General features: G+C 46.1%; 1 protein-coding gene across 1 annotated transcript in view; it reads right to left on the minus strand.

Moving 5' to 3' along the window:
• The window catches only part of LOC147660783 (neurogenic locus notch homolog protein 1-like), a 415,745-nt gene that overhangs the window by 120,563 nt on the left and 267,911 nt on the right, over positions 1-27,271 (minus strand). The window contains exons 21-24 of the mRNA XM_086951469.1: positions 8,191-8,375; positions 7,502-7,634; positions 5,783-6,040; positions 3,524-3,636 (exon numbers count right to left, since the gene is read on the minus strand). Coding sequence (XP_086807595.1) covers positions 3,524-3,636; positions 5,783-6,040; positions 7,502-7,634; positions 8,191-8,375 — 689 coding nt within the window. The remainder of the gene's footprint in view (positions 1-3,523; positions 3,637-5,782; positions 6,041-7,501; positions 7,635-8,190; positions 8,376-27,271) is intronic.

Raw genomic sequence — 27,271 nt, forward strand, 5'->3', positions numbered from 1 at the left:
CAGCCAGGGTCTACGCCATCCTGTCTCCTCCGAATTCGCTTTTGCGCCGGGACACTTCCGAGTATCCATGCGCGCTACAAATTGTGGATAACATAACATAACAGTACTAATGCCTGACCCTTGTATCAAAGAATCTGTCACGATGAGCTCTGGAGAAGGGGAAGTCATGAAGCCCTTCTCTCTCAACATGTGCTTCTACTGACACAAAGAGGAAACAGCTGAAGACAATAGAGTCTGGTGTTCAGGACTGTGACCAAATAGGAATCCATGGGCCCCCGAAAAGAAGATCCTAGTCTGGCCAGTGTTTGAATGGTCATCTACAGCAGCTGTCCTCTTAAGGATACACCTTTGTTAACCTTAGTCCTTATAACTGTTGCTGAATTCTAGAAGAGCTCTTTCAGAATGATGGTGAATTTGGTGAAGTTTATTTGGTGGGACAATTCATGTCAACCATGGATTGTTCTTTGCAAATATTGCATCATGTTTTGATGTGAGTGGGCTTATATTACTTAGGGCCAGATGTAGGTAAATACCATTTACCGATTCAAAATACCGAATTTTACCAATTTGGTATTTTAGAATGGATAAATGGTATGTAGGTATTCATTCGGTAATTTTTACCGAATCGGTAAAATTAGTACATACCGATTCGGTATTTACGGATTCGGTATTCCCCATTCATTCCTATGGGCCTTGGGGCCCATAGGAATGAATGGGAATTACCGAATCGGTAAATACCGAATCGGTAAGAGGGGGAAGACCTACAAGGGTGGCAGGGTGTCACATTGACACCCTGTTGCACCCCTGAATAGTGCATGGGTACACATGTGGCACACATAGATGCCCTGTATGTCTGCACATGGCACTGTTAAAAAAGCACAAAATTGCTTTTTTAACGGTTTTCGTTATTTACCACCAACTTGTAGTGGATGGTAAATAACGAATCCTTACAAGTGACAAGCACTCACTTGAGTGCTTCCTACATTAAGGATTCGGTAATTTACCGAATCGGTATTTAAGAATTCAGTAATTTACCGAATCCTTAAATGAGGCCCCTACATCTCAAATGCCTAATACCGGTTGGTAACGGCCGAAATTCGGTAATTTCGGGCCCGATGTAGGTAGCCCTTTACCGATCCGAAACGGCCGAAAATACCGATTTTCGGCCGTTTCCGATCGGTAAAGGGCTACCGAGATGTAGGGGCACATTTTCGGTAATTTTACCGAATCGGTATCATTACCGAATCGGTAAATTTACCGATTCGGTAATATGTACCGAATCGGTAAAATAATTACCGATTCGGTAATATTTACCGATTCGGTAAAATTACCGAAAATGCTATGTAGGTAGGCAATGTACCTTCTGCACATGGCTTACAGAATCTGTATTTTACCATGGAATACAAATCCATGGTAAAATACCGATTCCGGTGTGCATGCACATGTGTGCATGCACACCTATGTCATGTGACAGGCAGACCTGCCCTTAGGGCAGGTATGCCTGCCACATGGCACCTGTGCCTGTTTTGGGGGTGCCAGAGGGTGTCAAAGTGACACCCCCTGCACCCTTGTGAATTCTTTAATTACCGATTCGGTAAATACCGAATCGGTAATGCCTAAGCATTCCTATGGGCTTCAAAGCCCATAGGAATGAATGGGCATTACCAATTCGGTATTTACCGAATCGGTAATTAAAGAATTGCTAAGGATTCGGTAACGAATCCAGATGTTGGGACCTACATACCATTTACCGATTTTGAAATACCGAATCGGTAGGATTCGGTATTTCAAAATCGGTAAATGGGATTTACCTACATCGGGCACTTCGGCCCTTACCGACCAGTATTAGGCATCCTACATCTGGCCCATAGTGGCTCAAGTTTATTCCTGCCTCTTTCTCAGAAACCCAAGCTTTGCCCTCGTGCACGTTACCCTCTATGCCACAAATCATTAGTGTAAATCTTGAAGGAAACCCAAACAAACTTTGCATTCCTTGCCTATGAAAAAGAGGTGGCACCGTGGGAGAAGCAGCTGACGAGAGATTGCTCTTGGTAGCAAAGAGAAAGAAAAACTCCTACCTCCAGATTTTTTTTTTCAGTTTTCATGGCACATCACTAAAATGTTATGTGAATCCAATAAATGTAAGCAAGGTGATTTTTGCAATGGGAAACAATCCTAGAAAAGGCGGTCGTGTACAGTATCTGTGCTCACAGGGCAGAAAAATGAACTACCTCTACTAAACATGCCATGTATCGTGTTTCAGTGGAGTTTATGGACTCTCTATATTGCAGAGTCTGAAGTCCCACATATGTAAGCTGATATAGGGTACTATTCTCTTCTTTTGGGGATTTTTTGAGAAGTGATTTAAAAAAGCGCGCTTTATGATGTCTGCATTTTATCCAATTGGATTTGTTTTAAAAGACAGAAAACATTTCCGCGTAGCAGCCCGGAGACCTTCCGTTGGAGGGTGGGAAGAGATGCCAAGGAGAGTGTAAAATTCTGATTAAAGAAGCATATTTGGCAATCCTCCATTACTAAGAAAGACTAGACACGAAAGGCTTACATGCTACTATCCTATAGCATGTTTTAATTTTTTTTTAATAAATGAACATTTTATTTATTTATAATATGTTCCAAGACTGCATGCAGAGATAGAGATATTCAATTGTTCATCAAATAAAATTTGATGCCAGAGAACTCTATTCTTGCAGAGTCTCTCGTGTGCATTTACTTCCGTTTGGTTTTAATTTTCTACATAATCTTATTTCTTGAATACAACCAACCAGGGAAGAGGAAAGGCCTGGTTTAGAATGTGGTGGACTGCTTATGGCATCATAAAAAATATGGAGAAAAAAGACAAAAATCGTCCCTACACTCCAATATAAAGAGGGCCGAAGCCTCACTCACCGGTTCGATCATAAAATATATGACAGATATCGCATCCGATTTGTTAGAAGTGCTGTAGGATATAATGTACTTGTAATATGGCGGAGAGGATATCCATCATGCTTGTGACGTAGTAACCTGTACACAAATTTCCAAACCAGGCCCAGAGTGTCTTAGCAGTTACTGGTATGAAAAAACCCCCAGATACGGCCATTTTCTGGCTGTCGAGATTGTATTTAGCTTTGTGCTTTATAAGTGTTATCTAGTCATCCATCCATTCACCAACCCACCCACCCATTCGTCTGACCGTCTGTCGGTCCATCCATCCATAGCCATCCACCCTCACATCCCTCTGCCTATCCTATTATACCCTCATGCTCAAAATAAGGCTGTAATGGCCCCACTCAAACTTCCCAAAAAACGTAAACTGGATTCCCAGTCACTGAACTTCTCAAATCTTCAAGATAGCAATATTTTAGCAGCTAGCAGTGACCCTGTGGTGGCCACACATCTGTGCATTAATGTAGTGCTCTGCTGCAAAGAACTGCAGCTGAATCAGTTCTTGCTCAAGAGCAGTTTTTCCAACGCGAAGCGGTGTAGTATAGTGAAAATACCACAAGAGCTCCTCGTAACTTACAGGTGGGCAGCTGCAGGTGTAGCCAAGCGGGGTGTTCACAGTGACTGCGCATGTCCCACCGTTGCTGCAGGGGTTAGCTTGGCAGGTGTTGATCACAGACTCGCAGCGTAGACCTGAAAAAAGGAGAGAACAACAGAAGAGTCGCTACAGTTAACATAAAAACTCACAAAACGTCTCCTGAAGGATACAAACGTAATGAGATACCTCAAGGAACTTAATAATGCTAGAATTTTAGAAATCAATGGCTTACTAAGAACTGGGCTTTGATTTAACAGCAGCGGAACAATCAAATGCATGTCTTGCTGCTATCCTGCGCAAACCCGGAGGCAAGGAAGTCTCCTCTGACTGTCCTCAGAAACAACATAAGTGATGAAAGGTCTGGCCATCTGGCATGGCTGGGTGGACCAAATGACAGTTCTTTCTTCTGCAGACGCCTCTAAATCTGACAAAGCTGCCTTGACTGGGATGGCACCCTCTCTGCCTCCACCACATCAGCCATGTGGCAGCAGGCCTGCAATAGTCTAAATGCCACCCTTAGTCTGTGTGAAAGAAAACTTGTCATTTTCAGAGGCCCAAACCACAAAATGTTGAGTCTGTCAAACAGGACAAAGCAGCACATCCCAGCCAGAAAAATGCTTGGTCAACTGTGCATGCCCATGGACTCACAGAGTGACAGCAAAATGTGGTTTTCAACAGTTAAAGTCAATGAGCATTGACAGTACACAGAAAGTGGTCAAACTAAATTTCCAGTAAATTGACCAAATTTGCTTTCACATGTGAAACTCTACCCCTGAAGCCTCTGAAAAATATGTAAGTGTGTTCCAGAAGGAGTTTATTCAGTTCTATACAATATACTCACAATATACATTATATTCAAGGTCAATTCAAAGTAAATCATTTCCACAAAAAACATAAATGTTTTGGAAATACCAGTGATCACTAGATGGGAGGCCGCTTGTCAAGCTGCGAAATAAGGGGAAAGTTTTGAAAAGTTACCAAAGACCCAAATGATTACTGTGGTAAAAGACCAAAAATGTAAAACACGCCACAGCAAGCAACAACATCATTGTGGCTCAGCCTTTAACAAAGATGTTCCATGCCTAATTTCCCACCTCTGCCTATCTGCCTGCCAGAAGGAAGGAAAAATATCATTTGACCTCACGGCATTTACTAACCTCTTTACCCCACGCTTAGTTTTGGATAGATCACCCCATTCTGTGTATCACACTTACCTGAAAACCCTGTTTTGCACATGACTCACACTCTACCTACATATTGCACCTTTACCTGACGTTACTGCGGATCCCACTCCCACCTGAAAACCCGGCATTAATACTGTATTTCAGCCTCGCCTGTGTATTCCGTCTCTCCATCTGCCTCTAGCCCTTGTGTGAACATTCAGCTTTACTCATGTGTCCCACTCGTAGTTTATTCAACGCTGGCCTCTGTACTCCACTTTTACAGATGTGGCCACTCTTACTTGTATATTGCACACATTCCTCAAATGGTTACCTGGACACCCTACAGTTGCACATGCACCCTAGCCTTACTTGGGTGTGCAACAATGAGTATCATGATCTTTAGCAGACCCTATTGAGACCAGCCCTCTTCTTTGGTGAGGGCCCCTCCCCTTGCATTACCTCATTATCAAGGCCCCAACATGTATTTTATTTATTTATTTATTTTTGGCATTTGTACAGCGCTCTGTTACCCGTAGGTGTCCTGGCGCTAAGTGTCACTCCTGAGGTAGAGGCGGATCGGGAATCAGTTGGTAAACAGCCATGTCTTTAATGCTCTTCTAAAAGCCATAAGGTCCGTCATTTTTCTGAGGCCATGGGGCAAGGCATTCCAGGCTTTGGTTGCGCCCAGCACAAAGGTTCTGCCTCCCCAGCGCACTCTCCTAATACGAGGCACAGCAATCAACCCCAGGTCTGCTGATCTGAGATTTCTAGTCGGGCAATACCAATGAAAGTACTGCCGAAAGAATAAGGGTCCCTTACCTTGTAAGGTCTTAAATACTAGGCATAATGTTTTGAATAGAATCCTCTTTTGCATTGGGAGCCAATGGAGTTTAGCCAGCTCCTGGGACACATGTATATCTCAAAGTTAAATTCCTATCTATGATGGTATGCCACCCATGGACCTGATGATTTATTATGATCCCCCACACCGTTTCTTTAGTCTCTGTGAAGGGACTGAGTGGCATGTTGGAAAGATATAAATACATTTAAAAAAAATCCTGTCTGCTGGCAGCCTTACCTGTGTACCCCTGCTTGCACTCGCACTGGTAGGCGTTGGCCAGCTGGACGCAGTCGCGAGCCCCCCTAGCATCGCAAGGGTTCGAGAGGCACTCGTTCACATCCCCCTCACACCGCTCCCCCACGTACCCTGGGGGGCAGTGGCAGGAGTAACCACCGATCCTGTCTACGCACGCGCCTCCATGGAAGCATTTGGGCTCAGGGGTGGCAGGATCACTTGGGGGGTCGCAGTCGTTGATGTTAATTTCACAGTGGGTACCTGAGGGGCAGAGATGAGAAGAAAGGATTCAATGTGGTGCTGATGAAAACAATGTCAATAACAATATATAAGATATTATTAATAGTTTGATTACAGTTGGATTAACAGCAACAACACTATAATCAAATAATAAACAATAGTTATTAAATTACACCACACCTTTTCTGTTTTTTTTTTCATGCTTGTTGTCTAAGCGCACTCCCTTTCTAACTACTGTTCACAGTATTAATGACAGACGCGAGTCCTGCAGCCAACACTGTGTTTTGCGGTTTGTCCCATTATTCCTAGCAGGCAGATATTTTTTCAAATAATACTGATGCCTTTCCTAAGGATGTATGACATTACAACGCATGCTTTTACCATGCATGCTGTTACAACACAGTTTTTACAACGCATGCTGTTACAACGCATATCTGTTTGGTGTGCTGGATAGTGAATAGTTTAATTTACTATTCCAACTCCAGTCCCCGTGGATAGTAGGGAAGGTGTTGGATAGTAAATTAAAACTATTCCCTATCCTAAAGCGCCCCCAGTGCAATGCGTTGTAATGGTTTTCGTTGTAAAACCTGCGTTGTAAAAGCACTGCGTTGTAAAAGTTTCGTTGTAAAGGATGTTTCCCCTTTCCTAAGGTTTCATTTGTTTCAGTCTTCTAGCTGGAATTCATCCCTCAATAACTCAAATCAGTACAGTAGATAATGTATTTAATAGTAGACCAAACATTCTATTCATTGGTATTTTACAACGCTGTTATCTTTTATGGTTAATTCTCCATCCTCCATCAATTCTATACATATTACATGTACCCAAAATAACTTCCCCAACGATCTGCAAATCTATTCAGGCATCCTGTTTCATTCACACAGTAATACATGAGGTACATCCTGGTAAGTGAGAGACAATATCATAATTCTATCACTGTCAATTTGATAATGTCAAAGTCATTCCTTACTACCTATTGTTCTGAGACAGATTCTCTTCTCTTATCAATTTCAATCACAAAGTTTCAGCTAATTGTAACTTCTCGCCTTCATCAGGATACACATATGATTCTGGGCCTGATTCAGAAGTCGGCGGAGGGAAAACACAAAAGTGACGGATATCCCATCCACCGTATTACGATCTCCATCAGATAGAATGTGAACATAATATATATATATATATATATATATATATATATATATATATATATCTATCAGTGTTCCGCTCTGCCGACTTCTAAATCAGGGTCTCTGTCTTTACAAATATTAATCTTCCATTCTGTGCATTTTTTATAGAGTCGCTGGGTCGATGAAGCTAAAGGTGACTAGGATGTAATTACCATCTTTGTTAGAGGTAAGAGTGGAGCTCAACCACTAATTCTGATAAAAGGTTGTGAGTAGTTGTACTGTTGTTGCATTTCTATAGCACTTTATACCCTTTAAGATGGTTTTACCTCCTTTCCCATACAAATCATGAGCTTACCTTGCGTACCCCACCGACAGGAGCACTGGTAGCCATCGAGGCGATCGATGCAGATGCCCCCATTCTGGCACGGCCCTGAGAGGCACTCGTCTGCCTCCTCTGAGCAGTTTACACCGTGGAAACCCGGAGTGCACTGCAAGCAACACCAAAGGCATTAAGGCAACAAGATGCCAATGAGTATGAGAAACAGCAATGACTGCAGACAGAAATCTAATAAAAACCAACTTAAGTAGAGTATTTTTAATTAAAATAGTTAATATGTTCTAATATTTTCCATACAAACCCAAAACCCAAAAAATACTTAAGGCCAGGTGTACTAAACCATTTTGCAGTCACAAATCCTGCGATTCACGAAATCACAGAGATTACTAAACCCATTTGTGAATCTGTAAAGCCTTTCCAAATGGCCAAATTCGTTTACTGACTCATTCCGAATCACAATTAAGAAGAGGTGTGAAAGGGGCATCGCCTCCTAACTGTGAATCGCAGTGAGATGCATCAATGGTTTGTGACCACAACTGCTGTCACTGATCATTGGAAAGTTACAGCTTCCTCAAAGGAGGTGGAAACTCATTCACAAAAGGTGAGCAGCCAGTGGCCCATTGACCACGGTCTCGTCGCCAGATGCCATCTCAAGTGCCACTCGCATCCCCGCAGGACAACATGGCTCCTCTGCATCGATCACTTACCTGGCAGGAGTAGGCAGCGACAAGGTCCACGCAGGTGGCACCGTTGTTGCAGGGATTGGGCTCGCAGTCATTCACCTGCTCCTGGCAGTAGCTGCCCTGGTAGCCAGCCAGGCACTGGCAGTAGTGTGAGTTGCCAGCATCAAAGCATTGGCCGCCGTTCCGACACAGGCTGGAGATCTCCACACCTGGCGAGACAGAGAAGGATGAGGAAGCTAAGAACCAGACGTAAGCTCACAATATATGGCAAAAGACCATCTCGCATTATACAATTCTTACTCTATGTTTCTACAGAGGTTTTGTTGTGGGAGCAGGAAAAATGGAGAAAGGATGGTACCAAGAGACTCAACCGGGTAGGAGAACCAAAAAAAGAATGTGGGACAAAATGTCAAACTTCCATCCTATGACCATTACAGGTTAAAGGGATAGGAACCTGGCTTCCACAGTGGCATCCAGCTGAGATATACCCCACCCCAGTTTTCAAAAAGTCTACTTCCAAAGAATTTCCATCTTCTGGAGCGGAGGACACCTCCTTGACAGTAAGAAAGCTCAGGGAACTAATGCCCTGTCGAGATCTCTAAAGGTCACAGGGGCATCGCTTGAATGTTGATAAAATAAGTACCACTGGCTTCAGCAAAATTAACAACTGTTATCAGCGTTCAAGGATGAACCAATTGAAGTTTGTTTTACACCTATATATTTTATTGGTCTTTAACATTTAGAAATAACTTTTGATTGTTTTAAAAGAAAAAATACTATCTAAAAAGTGGGGCTTGTTTGTAAAAATGTCATTCTTTACAATCCAGAACAAGAGTTTAGAAAAATGGGAGAAGGGACTGAAACATTCACAACATTGTTCTGCTGTTGTTTCCTCTGAGGCGGAAGCCGGAGGTTTGCTCTATGCTTACTTGCACATCAAGAATAATACAAGGTGACTGAATTCCGAATCGCTTTTTGTTCTAATCCCCTCTGAGGCGGAAGCCGGAGGATATCTATGATCATCGAGTGTTATGTGATTTTGTGACATATCGCTTTTAAACACTGTATATATTTTAAAACGTGCTTTTTTAATAACATTTGCCCCCACCTCAAGGCGAGATTAATTCGCCGAGGATCTTGTATTCTGCCTCCCATAGCGCCGCTGTTACCAGCGCTGGGAAGCCTTGAGCACCACTTTGGGCGCCATCTTGGAGAGGGAAGGCTGGCCGGAGAGCTCGGCGCCCCTCCCGCCCTCCCATGATATTTAAGGGCGGTACCTTGACTTCCCAGAGGTTCTGCTGTTGTTTCCTCTGAGGCGGAAGCCGGAGGTTTGCTCTATGCTTACTTGCACATCAGGAATAATACAAGGTGACTGAATTCCGAATCGCTTTTTGTTCTAATCCCCTCTGAGGCGGAAGCCGGAGGATATCTATGATCATCGAGTGTTATGTGATTTTGTGACATATCGCTTTTAAACACTGTATATATTGTAAAACGTGCTTTTTTAATAACATTTGCCCCCACCTCAAGGCGAGATTAATTCGCCGAGGATCTTGTATTCTGCCTCCCATAGCGCCGCTGTTACCAGCGCTGGGAAGCCTTGAGCACCACTTTGGGCGCCATCTTGGAGAGGGAAGGCTGGCCGGAGAGCTCGGCGCCCCTCCCACCCTCCTCCCGCCCCCGCCATGATGTATATATACAACGGATCACCCCGACCGCGCAGCGGGCGGGCGCGCCGAAGGCAAGCCCTTCTGCGCCCGTCCGCGCCTGGCCCGGGCCTAGGCCACCCCCCCTGGTTCCCCACCGCCAGCTCAACGCTTCCGTTACTCCACTACCCAACTTCAGCACTTACGTCCCCCGACTCAACAAGCCTGTCTTATATGCAACCCCCACTCCCTGCTTATAAACCCTATCACGCACTGCCCAGGGTGTAATGCCTCGATCCCCCTCACTCATAAACCGCGGCCCGGTACAAAATACCATCAAAACAAAACCTATTCCATCGCTCTTACGAATGTCCGCTCACTGGGCAAGCACAACCAAGATATTTACGAGCTGATTCAGGACCACAAAATAGATTTATTTATTTTATTTATTTATTTTGAAAGTTTTATATAGCGCGAACAAGATCTTCGCAGATATCAGAGCGCTTTACAGAGGAGGGGAGCATGTATACGCAGATACATCAATCATGTTAAAAGTACATTGAAGTGATATCATAAAACAATCAAGTAAGTCAATTTCAAAGTCAAAATAAAAATACAAAGGGTTCGAACAAGTAGTACAGATGAGTATCGAGTCTTTGTAGTTTTTCCCCAGTAGTGGTTCAAGTGTATTTAGCCATGAGGATCGCTTTTACTTCTTTCTTGAAAAGTATAGTAGAGGTGATGAGCCTGGTTTCAGGGGGGAGCGAGTTCCAAATCCTGGGAGCCATTCCTGAGAAAGAGCGTTAATAGGTTTTCTCCTTGCGGAATCTTTTAGGCTTTAGCAAAAGATTGTTTGTACCTCTAGTGTTTCTGGAGCCTCCAGAAATCGCCAGCTTCTGCGCGAGGTATCTAGGTGAGCTCAGGTGGACATCTTTGTGCGTCAAACAAGCGATTTTCAGATGAATTCTGGCTTCAAACGGCAGCCAGTTCAGGGATTTGAAGTCAGGAGAAATGTGAGAGTGTTTTTTTGATCCAGTGATAAGTCTCGCTGCGGCGTTTAAAGAGGCTCTTATGGGTGCCGTAGTAGCTAGGGGGAGACCGCAGAGGGCGGTGCTGCCGTATTCTATTCGAGGTATGACTAGTGATTGTACCGCAGTTTGGAAGTCTTTGGCTGGAAAGAAAGGTTTAAGTTTCCTAAGGGTGTTGATTTGGTAGTTTGCTCCCTTAGTTGCTTTGTTGATGTGTTCCTGCATGCTGAGATTGGTGTCAAGTGTTATGCCCAAAGATTTTGCTGAGTCCACGATGGTGGGTTGAACATTGAGTGCCGTTAGGTCATTAAGCCACATTTGTGCGGTAGTGATCTTCGCGGGTGGTGAGATCAGAAGGAACTCTGTTTTAAGGGCATTGAGTTTGAGATGATTAGCGGCCAACCAAGATTGGGTGCTTCTGATCGTTGAGTTGAAGAGCGTGATGTCTTTGGGTGATTGTAGTTTGAGATAAAGTTGGGTGTCATCAGCCTACATGTGGAAGTGTACATTGGATTCTTGCAGCAAGGTGGTGAGAGGTTCCATGACTAGGTTGAACAAAGTTGGGGATAGGGAGGATCCTTGTGGTACGCCTAGCGATACAGGTCTTGGCGCGGACATCAAGTTGTTGCTCTTTAATTTCTGCGACCTGTTATGCAGAAAGGACGTGAACCATTTGAGCACAGTTCCAGATAGGCCCATTCTTGTGTTTAATAGTTCGAGTAAGTTCTCATGTTTGACGCCCTCAAATGTCACCCTCGTGTGAAAAACAACTGAATGTGAGATGGTACTCCTAGAAGAACCAATTGTTCTTTGTCATGAAAAATAAAGCACCGGATTATAGATAAAACATCGGAATACATTTTTCATACTTTCAAATATAAATTTTATTTTACCAATACCGATGCTTCCTAACTGACAGATGTACTTAAAACAAGCACGGAAACCCTTTTGCATTTAATGCACAATGCAAAAAAATGGGGTATATTGGGTGCAAAGAAAAGGTATTTTCGGCTTTGAATTACTTAAACCTAAAAGTTTAGATACAGAAGGTTGACTTAAAAAAGAAAGTATAAACAGAAAGAAAAATAGCTGTTCCCACTAGTCCTGTTGCTGAAATTCACTTACTTTGAGGAGGCAAAATGCCACTGCCCACAGTCCAAAAGAACAAAAGGCTGACGCATGCTGTATTCTGTGGTGGGGTAAACTATGAACAAGAGGCGTACAGACTATTCGATGAAAAGGGCTGACCCAAAGCCCATCTGTGCCTGATTTTTTTGCTAATTGCCCTTTTTCCATTGTACAAGCTAATTCGGCCAGTAAGGTAACCGAAAGACATCGCATATCCTTCTGATAAAGCCTCCTCTAAAATCAAGCCTAAGTTTTTTAAATACCAGCTATACTTATTTGCCTGATGGCAATCTTGATTCATTGCAGACTACCATATGTCCAGGACCGTTCCAGGTCTGGTCCCCACGGCAGGTATATAGGGGTATCTGGCACGCTCTTTGGTGAGCCTCTCACGTTGTTGTGCGTCTATGCCCCCCCAACCCTTGTCGTCGTCCCTGGTAGAACGAGTGACCTCCCCATGGGCGGACTTTCCGCAGGGCCTGCTGGTGACTGGGGGTGACTGTGTAATGTGTCCCTCGGTCGATAGATGGCGGTCCACAGGGCAGTTGACAGGCATGCAAGAATCCTAACTACATCTGCTAGTACAGGGTCTGGGGTGGGTTGAAACATGGCAGAAGTTACACCCTACTGCAAATAAATACACGTATTTCTCTGCCACCCACAACTCCTTCTCCGCCAATAACCTTACCCCCTCTCATCCTTGGCCCTCCTCTTTATCCCCTCTCGCTCATCCTATACTCCCCTCAGCAGATATGCCCACGTCCAACAACGCCTTACAATTGTTGACCATCCAACTTCACAATTCCACCAATAACCTTCCCCCTCTCATTCTTTGCCCTCCTCTTTAACCCCTCCCTCTCATCCTATCCTCCCCTCAGCAGATATACCCACGTCCAACAATGCCATTCAAGTGCTGACCATGTCCACGTCCAACAATACCATACAATTGTTGACCCTCACCCCCCCTCTCAGCCCTCTGGCCCTTCCCACTCCCACAGTCCCTCCTCTTCCCCAGGACCTCCCTACTTCCCGCAGCTCCCAATCCCACACACACGCGTCCTGCCCTCCCTCACACCTCACTCCCCACGCCATGTGTGCTAACCCCCACCACCTTACGGGCTCTCCGTGCCCTTCCCCTCCTCCTCTGACCCCACCCTTTTCCTCCTCTTCTATACCCATCCTCTCCCCCCCAAAACTCATTGCACCCACCACCCCGAACAGTCTCGTACTCTATTCCAGAATAGCCCATACACCTCCTCCCCTAGACCCATCCTCTCTCCCTTTGAAACTCACAACTCCCACCATCCTGACCCGCCCTTCTCCCTACTTCCGAACAATCCTGCCCCTCCTTCTTCACCTAATTCACCCTCTACGGCCATATACCCACCTTCCCCCTCCATGCCTCTCCTCTTGCCCTACTATGAACACCCCGTGCCGCTCCCTCCACCTTCTCCAATTTCCCACCTTAGTCTTATATCTAACTCTCTTGGCAACATTGAACGCATTCTCGCCACTCTCTCTAGAGATCTCACTCATCTTAGATCTGATTTCTATTCCCGCAAAAACGGAGCCCTCCCACTCCGGACAAACACCACTCACCAGACATATTAATCCCACTACCCCCAAACCATTTTGCACAACTCCTCTACACCGCCGCGCACACAGACCTCTCCGCACCGCCTGCCCCCTCTCACCTATGGAGATCCTAGACCTCTGCAAATCCTACCCTCCCTGCTCACCCACTAATATCCAGCCTCCCCCTGTCTCTAGCATCCCCGTCATATTGGGGACTAGCCGAACCCCCCGCTCCCCTAGCTCACCTAGGCCTCCCCCCCAACTCACCTCCATCCACTCCCTTCCACTCCCCAAAACTCCCCCTAAACCTCTTTCCTGCATGCTTGTCAATTGTCGGTCCGCTGTTCGACATGCCATTGAAATCTCTGAAACTATTCTTAGTGAATCCATCGACATCGCGTTCCTAACGGAAACCTGGCTCAATGACCACTCAACAAGCATCCTTGACCTCCTCGCCCCTACGGGCTACTCTATTCTAAGAAAAGACCGGCCCATCCGAAAAGGCGGTGGTGTTGCCATCATCTTCAAAGAGGAATTACAACTTTCCCTTGTCAATAACACTAATTACTTCGCCCTTGAATACCTCAAAGCTAAACTCAAAATTCACGGCTCCCAACCCATTCGCCTTCACAACATATATAACCCTCCCGGCAATACTCATCCCTTCGTTGATGAGCTATCCGACCTTCTTACACAATCGTCACTTTCTAACTCCCAAAACATTTTTCTGGGAGACCTCAACCTCCATTGGAATGAGACCAATAACCCCTCTATCACCCTCCTATCCAACCTTCTCGAGATCAATAATCTCGAGCAACTCTGTAAATCTTCGACCCATTCCAAAGGAGCAATCCTAGATGCCATCATTACAAGCAAAGACCTAGCCCTCCTATCCAACATCGTTCCCATCGACTGGTCCGACCATTATCTCATTCTGTTCTCTATAGCGATCTCTGCCATTCCTCCTCCCACGAAAATCATTAAACCCATGAAACTGTCCAGAAATCTTAATAATATCCCCCCTGATTTACTGGAATCCAAACTCCATGCCCAACTGCTCGCCATCCCTCCCTCACTAAACGCGAATGAGCTTACAGAACACTACAACAAAGCAGTCGTGGATACCCTGGAACTCCTGACCCCGCTGAAGCTTAAAAACGCAAGAACCATTCCTTCCAAATCAGGGTTCAATTCTGAGCTTAATAATGAAAGACGCTCACTTAGACGGACGGAAAGAACATGGAGACAACACCCTACCCCTTTGCACCTAGCTCGCCTCAGACTTGCAAGGTCATCTTATAAAAAACACATCTTTAAACAAAAAGCATCCTTTTTCCGAGCACAACTGGACCGAGCCAAAAATAGACCCAGAGAACTGTTTAACATTGTTCGCAATCAAACCTCATCCACTCCTCCTATACTTCTGGCCTCGACCACTAGATGCGAAGAAATAGCCCTCTTTTTCTCTGAAAAAATTGCTAGAATAGAACAATCCTTCCTCCAGACTCCGACCCCTACCTCCATTTTGGACATCTCCCCTAACTCACCTGCATCCCTCCCACCACCCCCTGCTCCCTCCATGATCCTACATAACATTGATCTCCCGATCCCCTCCATTCCCTCCTCCCTCCACGATTCCAATCCCCCTAACACTCTCCTTAATAATAACGCCGCCTGGCATAATTTCCAGCCAGTTTCTGAAAGAGATGTCTTTGACATCATTGCGAAACTTAAACCGTCCTCCCACACCAAAGACCCCCTCCCCTCTAAACTTGTCCAAAATCTCAAACACATCATTACCCCTTCCTGGACCTCGATCATTAACACTTCCCTAGCCACCGGCTGTGTCCCTTCCTCCCTACAACTGGGCCAAATCACCCCCATTCTCAAAAACCCTACTGCCGACCCTAATGACCTCAACAACCTCCGTCCTATTTCTAATCTGCCCCTTCTCTCGAAAGCCCTGGAAAAATGTGTCCTTCTTCAGCTTAACAGACACATTGAACTTTTTAAACTTACTTGACCCCCTCCAATCAGGCTTCAGGAAAGGTTGCAGCACTGAAACCGCCACGCTTAACATTGTTGATGACATTCACCACTCCCTCGACAATGGCGAATCTAGCCTATTGATCCTCCTCGATCTCTCTACAGCGTTCGATACCGTTAACCATTCTGTTCTACTCAAAGTCCTTAGAGAGCGATTCGGCCTTAATGGTATGACTCATAATTGGTTTATCTCATACCTGCAACACCGTGCTCAACAAATTAAAATACAAAACTGCTTATCGAACCCCTCCCCCATTTCTCTAGGAGTTCTGCAAGGATCCATACTCTCTCCCTCTCTCTTTAACCTCTTCATGGAACCACTCACCCTCATTCTCAAACAAGCCGGGATCAACTACCATCTTTACGCTGACGATACTCAACTCTACCATAAGATAAAAACCCATGCTGACATCCTCCACCTTAACAACACCCTCATCAAAATTCAAGCCTGGTTCCACTCGAACCACCTCAAACTTAACCCTAAAAAAACTGAAATTATTCTTTTCTCCCCAAAAAACAACCAGCTCCCCATTAAAAATTGGATCACAGACCTTAATGCCCTCAACTGCCCCTTGTCCCTAGCCACCGCAGTCAAATCCTTGGGCATCTCCCTGACAACCGCCTATCTCTCAACGTACACATCAAAAACTCTGCCAAAGGAGCCCTCCTTACCCTCTGTAACCTTAAGAGAATTAAGCCCTTCATCCCAATTGATGATTTTAAACTAGCAGTTCAATCTCTTGTTCTATCGCGCATTGATTACGGCAATGCCATCCTCACCGGAATTCCCAAAACACACCTGGCACCTCTAAAATCAGTGCTCAACCTCGCCGCCAGGCTTATCACAGACTGCAAACGATTTGAACACATCTCTCCCGCCCTCAAAACCCTCAAATGGCTCCCAATTGAAGGCAGATCCACTTATAAAATGGGCTGCCTTACGCACAAAATCCTCCACCAAAACACTCCGACTTACCTTGCTATCAAATTGACCAAAGCAGGCTGCACGCGATCCCTGAGAAGCTCTAACACCCTCCTACTTATCCCCCCCCTTCAGAAAAAGAATTCCACTCAGTCACGCTCCTTTTCAGGAAATGCCCCTCTTATTTGGAATGCCCTCCCACCAGACCTCCGTTGTAACCCGTCCTACCCCAGCTTCAAAAAAGAACTCAAACTTCTTCTCCTTAATAAATACTGGGGCTTCTAACTACCTCCCGAGTGGCCTCGCCTTCCTCAGCATCCCCCCACCCAGCTGCTCCGCCTACGGCTAGTGAACTCCCTCCTGCCCCCCCTCTCCTTCCCTTCACCTTCAATCTTATCACCTTTCCCCAACCTCCATGCCTCTCCTTTACCTCCTGTTTCTTACTACACCTTATGACCTTCAGTTTTTCTTGCACATTTTTTGTCCTTCTTGCTCCTAGGTATATTTTATCGAACCTTCCCACCATACTGCGACCTCTGTATTGTATTATTGTGTTTAGCAATTGTTTTTTACTTCTCATCTAGTGTAACCTTTATCCTATGTGGACTGCTTATTTTTTAATCAACTTTCTGTACTTATACACACTGTACCTGTATTTAAACACCTTTCTGTTACAATTGTAACGCGCTCTGATACCTCTGGGTCCAGCCAGCGCTATATAAAACCTCTAAAATAAAATAAAAAATAAAACATTCATATCTACCTCACATGTTCACAAGATTGAGAATGCTGAGATCTTACCCAGAGGTCTGTCTGATCACTCTCCCATCCCGCTGGCAGTGCGGCTGGGCCAGGCTCGTTCTCCGCCCCCTGGCACCTCTCTTCCTGGTTGCTACAGGGCGACTCATATCACCAAGAAATGTATGCGGCCCTTACTGAACATTTTTCCCTCAATACTGGCACTGTAGATTCCCCGGGGACACTGTGGGAAGCCATGAAACCAACTCTGCGGTGGGTGGACATTACCTTCTGTACTCCGCGGCGTCTGCAACGCAGCGAGAAGCTGGTCCACTCGGAAGCACAAATCTTAGACCTGGAAGGCAGGAGTCAGGAGGCGGATGGTGCGACGGCTCGTCGCCAGCTTCCCATCACCCAACAGATATACACCAGACACCTATTGAATGAGATCAGGCTGTATTGGATGAGGTCAGGCTGTATTGGATGAGGTCAGGCTGTACTGGCTGGCCACGAGTAGTCGTATTTATCAATGGGGGGACAAATCCAGCGCCCGCCTGCACCGTCTGTGTCAGCAGACGATTTGCCCTGTGCCTTCCCGGGGTCGTGGGACCCACGGGTCAGGTCCTTACTGATCCAGCGGGTATCTCTACTAGTTTCACCGACTATTATGCGAACGTATACGGGAGGAGGAGGCCATGGGCGGGTTGCCCTGCGCACATGTCTTAAATCCACCTAAGGCGGGAGCATCGCAACCCCGGATGTCCAGCTTTATCATGCAGCCTCCCACCTCCTTGTCCTAAATGACTGGTGGTACAGCGACCGGAGGGGACCCTGCCTATGTGCTTGAACAATGGCTGATGGACCCTAAATCATTACACACAATGCTCTACTCCAACGCAACGCTCGGCACACTGCTGGCCGCGACCCGGACTGTCTTTGTGATTTGGTGCCAGGCTCAGCGTAAGATAGGTTGGTGGGGCAAACTTACCAAGGAGGCTCCCCTCTGGCATAATGGCCTCCTGCCGCAGTTGCTCGAGCTCCCTGGGTTTGCGGCCTGGCATGCTATCGTAATCTCAATGGTGGGGATGTCCTTCGGGGCAGGACTCTCAAGCCATTCCAACAATTGCAGGCTGACTTCAAAATGCCCCGCTCCCAATACTATAAATATCTTCCAATTCGACACAGCTTTCCCCTTCTCTCTCACGACTATTCCCGATGTTAGCCCTATTGAGGCCAAGGTGTTCATGGGTGAGATGGGCACACACAAAATCACAGTTCTTTACCGCACCCTGGTCATTAACATTCATGATACACTTCACAAGACTAGGGAGGCTTGGCAGGACGTCCTGGGTCCCCTCGACGAAGACGACTAGGTCGAGGCTCCAGAATTCCCTCGCGGCTCAGCCATACCAGCAAGTCTTCGACTCATACAATTCAAATACCTCTACAGAGCATACTTTACCAGATATCTACTCTGGCGCGCTGGGATCATTGCTTCTCCCTCCTGCCTCCGCTGCGGATCGGCCGAGGGCACCTTCCTCCATACGGTTTGAGAATGCACAGCCCTGTCACGCTTTTGGCGTGGGGTGCTGACCTGTCTTTCTGAGGTACTGTGATGGAACATCCCACGATCGCAGCGCAGAAAATCCCACCATGCTCCACATCACCGACGAAATCGGAGGTAACAGGTACAAACGGAACCTGCTATTTTTTTTAGGGCTTACCCTTGCTAAACGCAACATTGCCAGGGCATGGAAGGCAACCTCCACGCTTTCGGTTGGGGCCTTGGAACGGGGCCTTGACTTAGCCATGGGGCTTGAAACTTCAACTTTTAATGCACGCGGCTGCCCCCAGAAATGCATGAAAATATGGAAGGGGTGGGCCGATTATCATGGTCCCTACCTTGAACCAGTCCCCCCGGGGCGAAGTATTGAAGATTTGCCCTGTTGATTTCATATTGGGTGCAGGCTCTGAGTCCGGTTGTAAATTTACTGTTTTATCACTTCTGGAATTATGCATAAATGTAGGATGTGTAGTTCAGTTGACAGCTTTGTTTTTGGTTTTCAATGTGCATTTTCTACAGATTTTGCTTAATATACCCTTATGTTTCAGAGGGACTCATTGTAAAAACGTTGACATCTTCACCACTGTCATCTTATATATGTGATGCCTTGCCCTGGACCCTCCTGGGCATTTTATTGTCTGTCAACAATAAAATCTGTTGTGAAAAAAAAACTATACTACCTGGGATGTACCGCACACAATTTTTCTTGAAATAGGCTGGTGCATTTCCATGGAGAGTTTTATAGGCTAAACCGTGAGTGTTGAAGGTAATGCAATGCTAGACCGAGAGTCAATGCAGTTGTCTGATGGAAGCCCTAACTGACTGGAATTTAGGAATTCTTAGGAGAAAGCATGCACCCCTATTTTAAATGGTCTGCAATATCTTGAGTGAAACTTTAGGAGGTCTGATACACAGACTGTTACAATAATCCAGGCGTGATAGAACTATGGCGATAACCCTGCCTTCAATAGACCAGCTGTAAGAATTTTTTTGATTTTCTTTTTACAATTCTAAGCCAATGAAAGAAGGAGGAAGTAATCGAATTGACTTGTTCTTTGTAATTAAGCTTCCTATCCAGCAGAAACCCCAGATTTTTTAACTTTAGATGTTGGCGTGGGTGCCGTACCAAAGTCTGAAGGCCACCAGCTGGAGGACCAGATGGCTGGATTATTGCCAAACTGAATAACCTCAGTTTTTGATGAGTTAAGCTTCAGGCAATTGTTGGCCATCTATCTACTAACTGCACTTATACAACTGTTAACCACATTCCCGGATATACTTTCACTTTTTGCCAGTGAGACTATTATTTGTGTGTCATCGGCAATGGAAGCCAAGCAGAAGCCAAATGATTTAATCAGGTCGCTGCAGATACAGTAGGTGGCCCCTTTAAAATATATTTATAGCCCTGGGGATGGGGTAACCTGGGCCATAATAGGCTCAGGCAGAGGTGCCACATCGCCCCCTCCCCTTATTTTATTGGTTGCCTGGGGGATGGGATTCCCCATGGTCTAATGAGGCACAGGGGGGGCGGGGCAGGCTGTGCGCGCCCACCCCTACAGTTGTTGTTGTATTTGGGCCCAGGTGATCACTGCAGGTAATGTTGCTTATTGTGGTCACCACTGTAAACTTGTTCAGTGTGGTCACTAATATAGATAGTAATATTAGTTAGTAGCTTGGGATGGTTTTCACAACATAAGTAGCTCTTATTACAGACCCAAGAGAATACAATAGCGACATTCATGTTCCGTTCCACAACTATGGAGATGTGGAAACTAGGGGACAAGTTTGGAACAGTACCTTTTTGATAATCTTTGAAATAAACAAAAATGTGGCTAGCTTGTAGAGTCTGGTCTTCGTTTAATGGTGTGAAGATACACATTTATTTAATATAGCACTTAAAATGTGTTTAGACTTTCATAAAACTAATTATTTACAAATCAGTTCACACACCATATCTAATATTACATCACTGTGAATCATACGATATACCTTTAGAAGCTGGCACCACGCTACAGACTAGCCAGTGTCCAGTACCTGCTCATTGGATCAACTGACGACCATTTGAGATGGTGAAATATGGAGAAGATCAATGAGAGGGCATGGACTGAAGAGCTCTGGAATGCCCTCACCTCAAACTTGAGATTCCAACCCGGCCCGCCCCTATTTAGGAGCAGCTCTCTCATTGGTTGACATTGGAGGCAGGCGACCCCGGTGGCAGAGGGTTCGCGCCTGCAGTGGATCTCGAGACTGTGCTGCGCTGACGCCCTGCCATTTTATTCCTCCTAAACCAACTGGAGACTAACTTTTAAACCTTACCCTTCAGGGCTCGGTGGAGTGTGGGCGCCATCTTCGCTTGGGCAGGTCAGGCGACCTAGCTCGGCGCCACACCCCCCGCGCTCCGCCCCTATTTTAGACGTCCCCCAATGAGGAAGCGCAGCGGACGAGCGCAGCGGGCACGACGAAGGCGCGCCGAAGTCGAGCCTAAGTCAAGCCCGTCTGCGCCCGTCCGCGGCCAGACGGGTCTAGGGGCGCGTCCTTATGTCCCCCCTTACTCATCTAGGGACTTACTCGCCCTTCAGGGCCCTTGGCCCCTAGCGATATCCACTAGCAGACGCATTTCTGCTCTTGGCCTTGATTCTACCCCCCACTACCCCACACCTGTCACCACGATCCCGCCTTTGCCTCACTTCCCTGATCCCGACCCCTCACTTTCTTCTCCTCCCCTGTCTATTATATTACTTAATACCAGGTCGGCAGTAAAGCACTACCAGGAGCTATTTGTGCTGCTTGACACCCACCAGCCCGACATGTTACTGTTAACAGAAACATGGTTCTGCGACTCCTCCCTGCCTTTGTTGTTGGCTGCTCTTCCTCCCTCTTATGTGGCCCTCCGCGCTGATCGACCAGCGGGTAAGGCAGGGGGCGGAGTGGCTCTTATTGCTCGATCTGAGCATAACTTCCAACTTCTCCCCTCCTCCACCATTACTCCCACTGAGCACCTTGTGGCCCGCTCTTTGGCTTTTTCTCCCCCGTTGACCTGTTTATTAATGTATCGTCCCCCTCAACCTTCTCATTTGTTTTTACCAGCATTCCAGGATCTCTTGGCCACTTTAGCGATTAATCACGCTTCTGTCTTAGTTTTAGGGGATTTTAATTATTGGCCCTTAGACTCTCACGAATGCACTGCCTCTAAACAATTTTCCGACTCACTCACATCTCTGAACTTCACTTCCCATCTGCACACTCCTACGCACATCCACGGTCACGTACTAGACCAGGTGTGGTCTCTTAATACCTTGGTCTCTTCCATGACCGTGTCCCCATGCCCCTGGTCAGACCATGCCCTGATCTCCTTTTCCCTCCGCCTTAAGTCAGTAATAAAGACCCCGCCTGCTAAAAACACCTGGGCGCGGAGCTGGAACAGGGTAGACCTTCCGGCTCTGTCTTCCTCTCTTCTAAACTCTGCACCCATCTTAGAGGGCTTGTCTTCCATCGCTCAAGCCACTGCCATCGACACCTGGCTCGTTGGAGGCTGCGATTCGGTAGCCCCACTACGACGGATATCTACCCGAAGATCAAAGGAATCAAATCGGTGGTTTGGCGACGATTTGAAGACAAAAAAGCTTACCCTCCGGCGGGCCGAGAGGCAATGGAGAAAGGATTACTGCCCGTTACTAAGAACTCACTACCTGACCCTGCTGAGTGATTACAAAAGGGCCATATTGAGTGCTAAAACCGCACACTTCTCAGCAAAAATCTTAGCAGCGGAGAATAAATCCAGGGAAATATTCTCCATCGTTCAGGACCTGGCATATTCTGACAGGGCTACCCTTAAGCCCCCCCCCCCTCTCAGTCCCTCTGTGATTCCTTGAATTTTTATTTTGTAGAAAAAATTGTCAACATTAAAGCCAACATTTCACTCCCTTCCCCTACATTCATCGAGCCTTCTCCCCCGACTATTCACAGCCGTCTTTCTTCCATCCCGCCGCTCACCGAAGAAGTATTCTGTGCAATACTCCCCAAAGTTAAGTCTGGTTCCCCGGCAGACATCTGTCCAGCCCACATTTTGCAGGAGATTTACTCTGTTTGCCCTAAACCCCCAATCTCCCTTCTTAACAGCTCGCTGGCTCAGGGGGTAGTAATACCAGCTCTTAAAGCTGCCACCATAGTCCCCATCCTCAAGAAGCCTGGCGCGGACCCTTCTGCTCCAGCCAATTATCGCCCCATCTCTCTCCTGCCCTATTTGGGCAAGGTGCTGGAGCGACATGTAACATCAGTCCTCAGTGCCCATGTAGAAGCTAATGGGGGCCTAGCGTCCCGCCAGGCAGGCTTTCGGCCGAGACACTCCACCGAGTCTGTCGTGGTGTCGGTCCTGAACAACCTCAGGGAGGGCATGGACCAAGACAACTACCAGGCCCTGGTGCTCCTCGATCTCTCCGCCGCCTTCGACACGGTGGACCATTCCATCTTACTTTCCCGTGTCGGAGCGGCTGGGATCGAGGGCTCAGCCCTGGTCTGGCTTTCGTCCTTCCTGAGGGACCGCACCCAGGCGGTCCGGCTGGGGGATTTTTCGGCCACCCAACTCAAAGTCACTTGTGGTGTTCCCCAGGGTTCTTCTCTTTCCCCTCTTTTGTTTAATCTCTATATCTATCCTTTGATCTTTGCACTTCAGCAACTGGAGGTCACTGTTTTCAATTATGCAGACGACCTCCAGCTTATTTTTAATTTGTCTTCTTCCCCACATTCTATCTCCAATTTTCAGTCTATTATGATTTTCATCAGGGACTGGATGAACCACAACCATCTGAAGTTGAACCCTGATAAAACAGAATTGGTCCTTACGGGTGGTTCCTCCAGTCCCTGGAACTCTTTTTTCTGGCCTTCTTCTTTAGGTTCTCCCCCCATACCCTCTTCCTCAGTCAAGACTCTGGGCATCAAACTTAATAATCATCTCAACCTTCACTCACAAATTAATTCTGTTGTTTCTTCCTGTTTTCTTGTTCTTCGAACTATTCGATCTGTCTCTCGTTTCTTTTCTCCCCTTGCACTTAAGTTAATCATGTCCGCACTGGTTGTTTCCCGGCTGGATTACGCCAATGCCCTCTACAACGGCATCCCAGCGTATAGTCTGCGGAAGCTCCAGCTGGTTCAAAACCAGGCGGCCAGATTGGTATATGGTCTCCCCCGCTTCCATCATTCTACCCCCCTACTAAAGGCACTACATTGGCTACCTGTCAGGGAGCGATCCCTGTTCAAAACCGGTTGTATGGTCTTTCAGGCGCGCCAGGGGACTGCCCCTGCTTTCATCTCCTCTCTGATAAAAGAGTACATCCCCTCCCGTGAGCTTCGCTCTTCCACACAATCTCTCCTTCAGGTACCCCGATACAGACGCAAGAAATGGGGCGGAGCTAATTTTTCAGTACTAGCTCCATCCTTTTGGAACTCCCTTCCTGATCACTTGCGTCTGGCTAGACACTATTCTCTGTTTCGTAAGGATCTTAAGACTTTTCTTTTCACTCAGGCTTTTCCCTAATGTGAATTGATCCTAATTTTCTTTCTGCATTTGTTTCTTTGTCCTGCTGCTAAAATTGCCTCCACAGCGCCAAGAAACCGTATGGTGAACGTTGCGCTATACAAATATTTTAAATTCAAATTCAACAAGATATTCATGAAACCTTTAAAAAAAGCAAGTATTCAAACTCGTATTCAACTAAGAACAGGGCTGAGGCACAAAGAATGTCAGACACTGTTAAATCCCACCTATCTGGTCTCTAAACTTCCTAACCATCTCTTTAGGTGCATTTTTAAAAGCTCCGTAAATATTATTGCGTCTTTTGACCTAAATCAAACATCCACAGAATTGGTCCTCACACTTTAAAGACAAAGGACTCCACTTCAAAAACAAAATGTTAATTTAAAAAGTAACCACCGCTTTAGAAACAACGAAAAGATTAAACACATCCCTCGTAGACAAGCTTGGCAATGCATATGCACCTTCATTAGCAGATGGCATAAAAATGCAAGAGAAAGAAGAAGGCCCAAGAATCAACCAGGAAGGAAACAAAATAGCCGTTTCTTAGCCAATCTATCTAAAATTATGTAGTTTACAACGAACTAATCTGGCTTCAATATGGAAACAAACAGATTACAACAGTGGGAAGGAAAGCATTGAAGCGGTTAAAGAGGGAAAGGGGACAAAAGGGACAGACCGTACAAACGGACACGATTATGGTAAAGAATACTCAGCCACAACGCCCAGTGCAGAAACTACTGCACCAGTACAGGATGCACAGCCTGGAATCGGCCCAGAGGCCATTGTATTTCAAACAGTTTCATTTATCTCCATTGCATTCTAAGTAACTGAGAGTCAAAGAATACTCAGCACAATAGAGAGAAAAAGAAGAGCTGTTAGTTAGTGCTGAAGAAAATGAAAAGTGGTAGGGGACAGTGTAAGATCTACTAAGGTGACATGGAGATGCAAGGAGGGTTAAGGCCACAACTCAGCGGCCAGACAGGGGTAGAGAATGGCAGGAGTTACGAAGTTAGAAGTACTGAACAGTAAAGAAGGGTCACAGGGAGGTGCAGAGAAGGACATGGAAGTGTGCCAAGAAGAGCAATGGCACAGGAAAGGACGCAGCAATAAAAAGGCAGAGTCGATGAAGAGATATTGTGACAAAATGGAGACAGTGTGGCAATGCGAATAGGAAATAAGTAGAGAAAAAAGTGATGCGGATAAAGATTAGGCCAAAATGGTGAAAAGAGAAATAGTAAAAGGAGTTGGTAGCTGGCTATACTAAGTATATGTACCAAATCGTACTTTTCTTCCTTACCTACATGAACTTCACACCATCAGGTACACGTCAGCCATGCCACAAGTACTGCAGCTTTGCATGCTGGGCATATTCTTCTATGGGTGTATTCACTCTTTTTCAAGAGTATCAGGGGAGAAGCTAGGCACACCGACCTTCATTACCCATGTTTCATGACAACTAGATTCAAGCCGAGTACCAAATATGGCAAAAATCACCTTTAACTACTGTACATTCTAGAGGTTCGCCTTTGCAAGGAATAAAACCTGTAAGCTTCTCAAAACACACACACAAAAATAAATAAGTAATTAAATAAAATAATCACAGGTGCTAAACTCACCAGTCTTTTCCTTGATTTCGCAGAGCACGCTGAAGAGAGCAGGTTTCATCCGGTGGCAGTTCAGAGCATGCTTCTTGGCTTGATCTTCTGTTTATGACTGAAACGTGGTTGGATCAGGCATCTGATCCAGACCTAGCCATCGCCGTCCCCACTGGGTTTACCATACACAGACTTGATAGGCAAATAAAGAAAAAAGGCGGCGGTATTGGCATTATTGCCCGTGACACCTTTGCGGTTAGAACCAAAACCATCACTCTAACTTCTTGTGAAGCTCTAGAATTCGCGATTAAACTGTCCCCATCCCACACCTTCAAGGGGATTCTTCTTTACCGACCTCCTGGCTCCAGAAATGAATTTATTGTTGATCTTAGATCCACGCTGGAAGCATCTGCTCTTGATAACTCCCTCACCATATTAGGTGATTTTAATTTTCACTTTGATATACCAGACAACCCTGATACCGTTACTCTCCTAGCTGATATGTCCACATTTGGTCTCGTCCCCCTGGTGCACGCTCCTACACACGACGGGGGCCACACACTGGATGGCATCTTCACTAATGCCCCGGGTCTTCAAGTCACCCAAATACTCCCCCTCACTTGGTCCGATCACCACCTTATCCTGGCCACCCTGTCAGCGCAGGATCCACTGGCTAACAAAACTAGCACCATATCTCGCCAACCTTACCTGGCTTGGGACGATATAGACGTAACAAGGTTACAAACCCTGCTGGATGATACCTCTCCTACTTTATCTGCCGACCCCAACACTGCCACCTCTCAATTTCACAATTGGGTCAGCTCGGCAGCTACAGATCTGGTTAAAACTAAACAACAATCCAGCAACAGGCAAACCCCGTCGGCCCCATGGTATTCAGAGGCACTGCGCACTCAAAAGCAACTATGTAGGAATAGAGAGAGACTATGGCGGAAAAATTATATAGATGAAGCCAAACTTAGGTACAAGGAATCAGTGGCCATATACAAAACCATGATCTCCGAGGCAAAGAAAAAATACTATTGTGATAGGATAGAAACAGCAAAAAACTCTAACACAAATCACTATATGAGACCACTAAACAACTAGCTGGTCTATCCGTCGATCTTACTCCCCCCCCCCTCCCAGGCTCTCTGCGACGCACTGTCCAACTTTTTCTTTAGCAAAGTTGATGACATTTATAGGGTCTTCACCAATAATCCCACTACCCCCTTGATGCCTTCATCTCACCACCAGGGTCACATTTTTTTTCAGTTTAACGAGGTCACCTGTCTACAGGTACAGAACACAGTGTCATCCATCAAATCTGGTT

The sequence above is a fragment of the Lissotriton vulgaris genome, unplaced genomic scaffold, assembly GCF_964263255.1.
Source record: "Lissotriton vulgaris unplaced genomic scaffold, aLisVul1.2 SCAFFOLD_1465, whole genome shotgun sequence".
Classification (NCBI taxonomy): Eukaryota; Metazoa; Chordata; class Amphibia; order Caudata; family Salamandridae; genus Lissotriton; species Lissotriton vulgaris.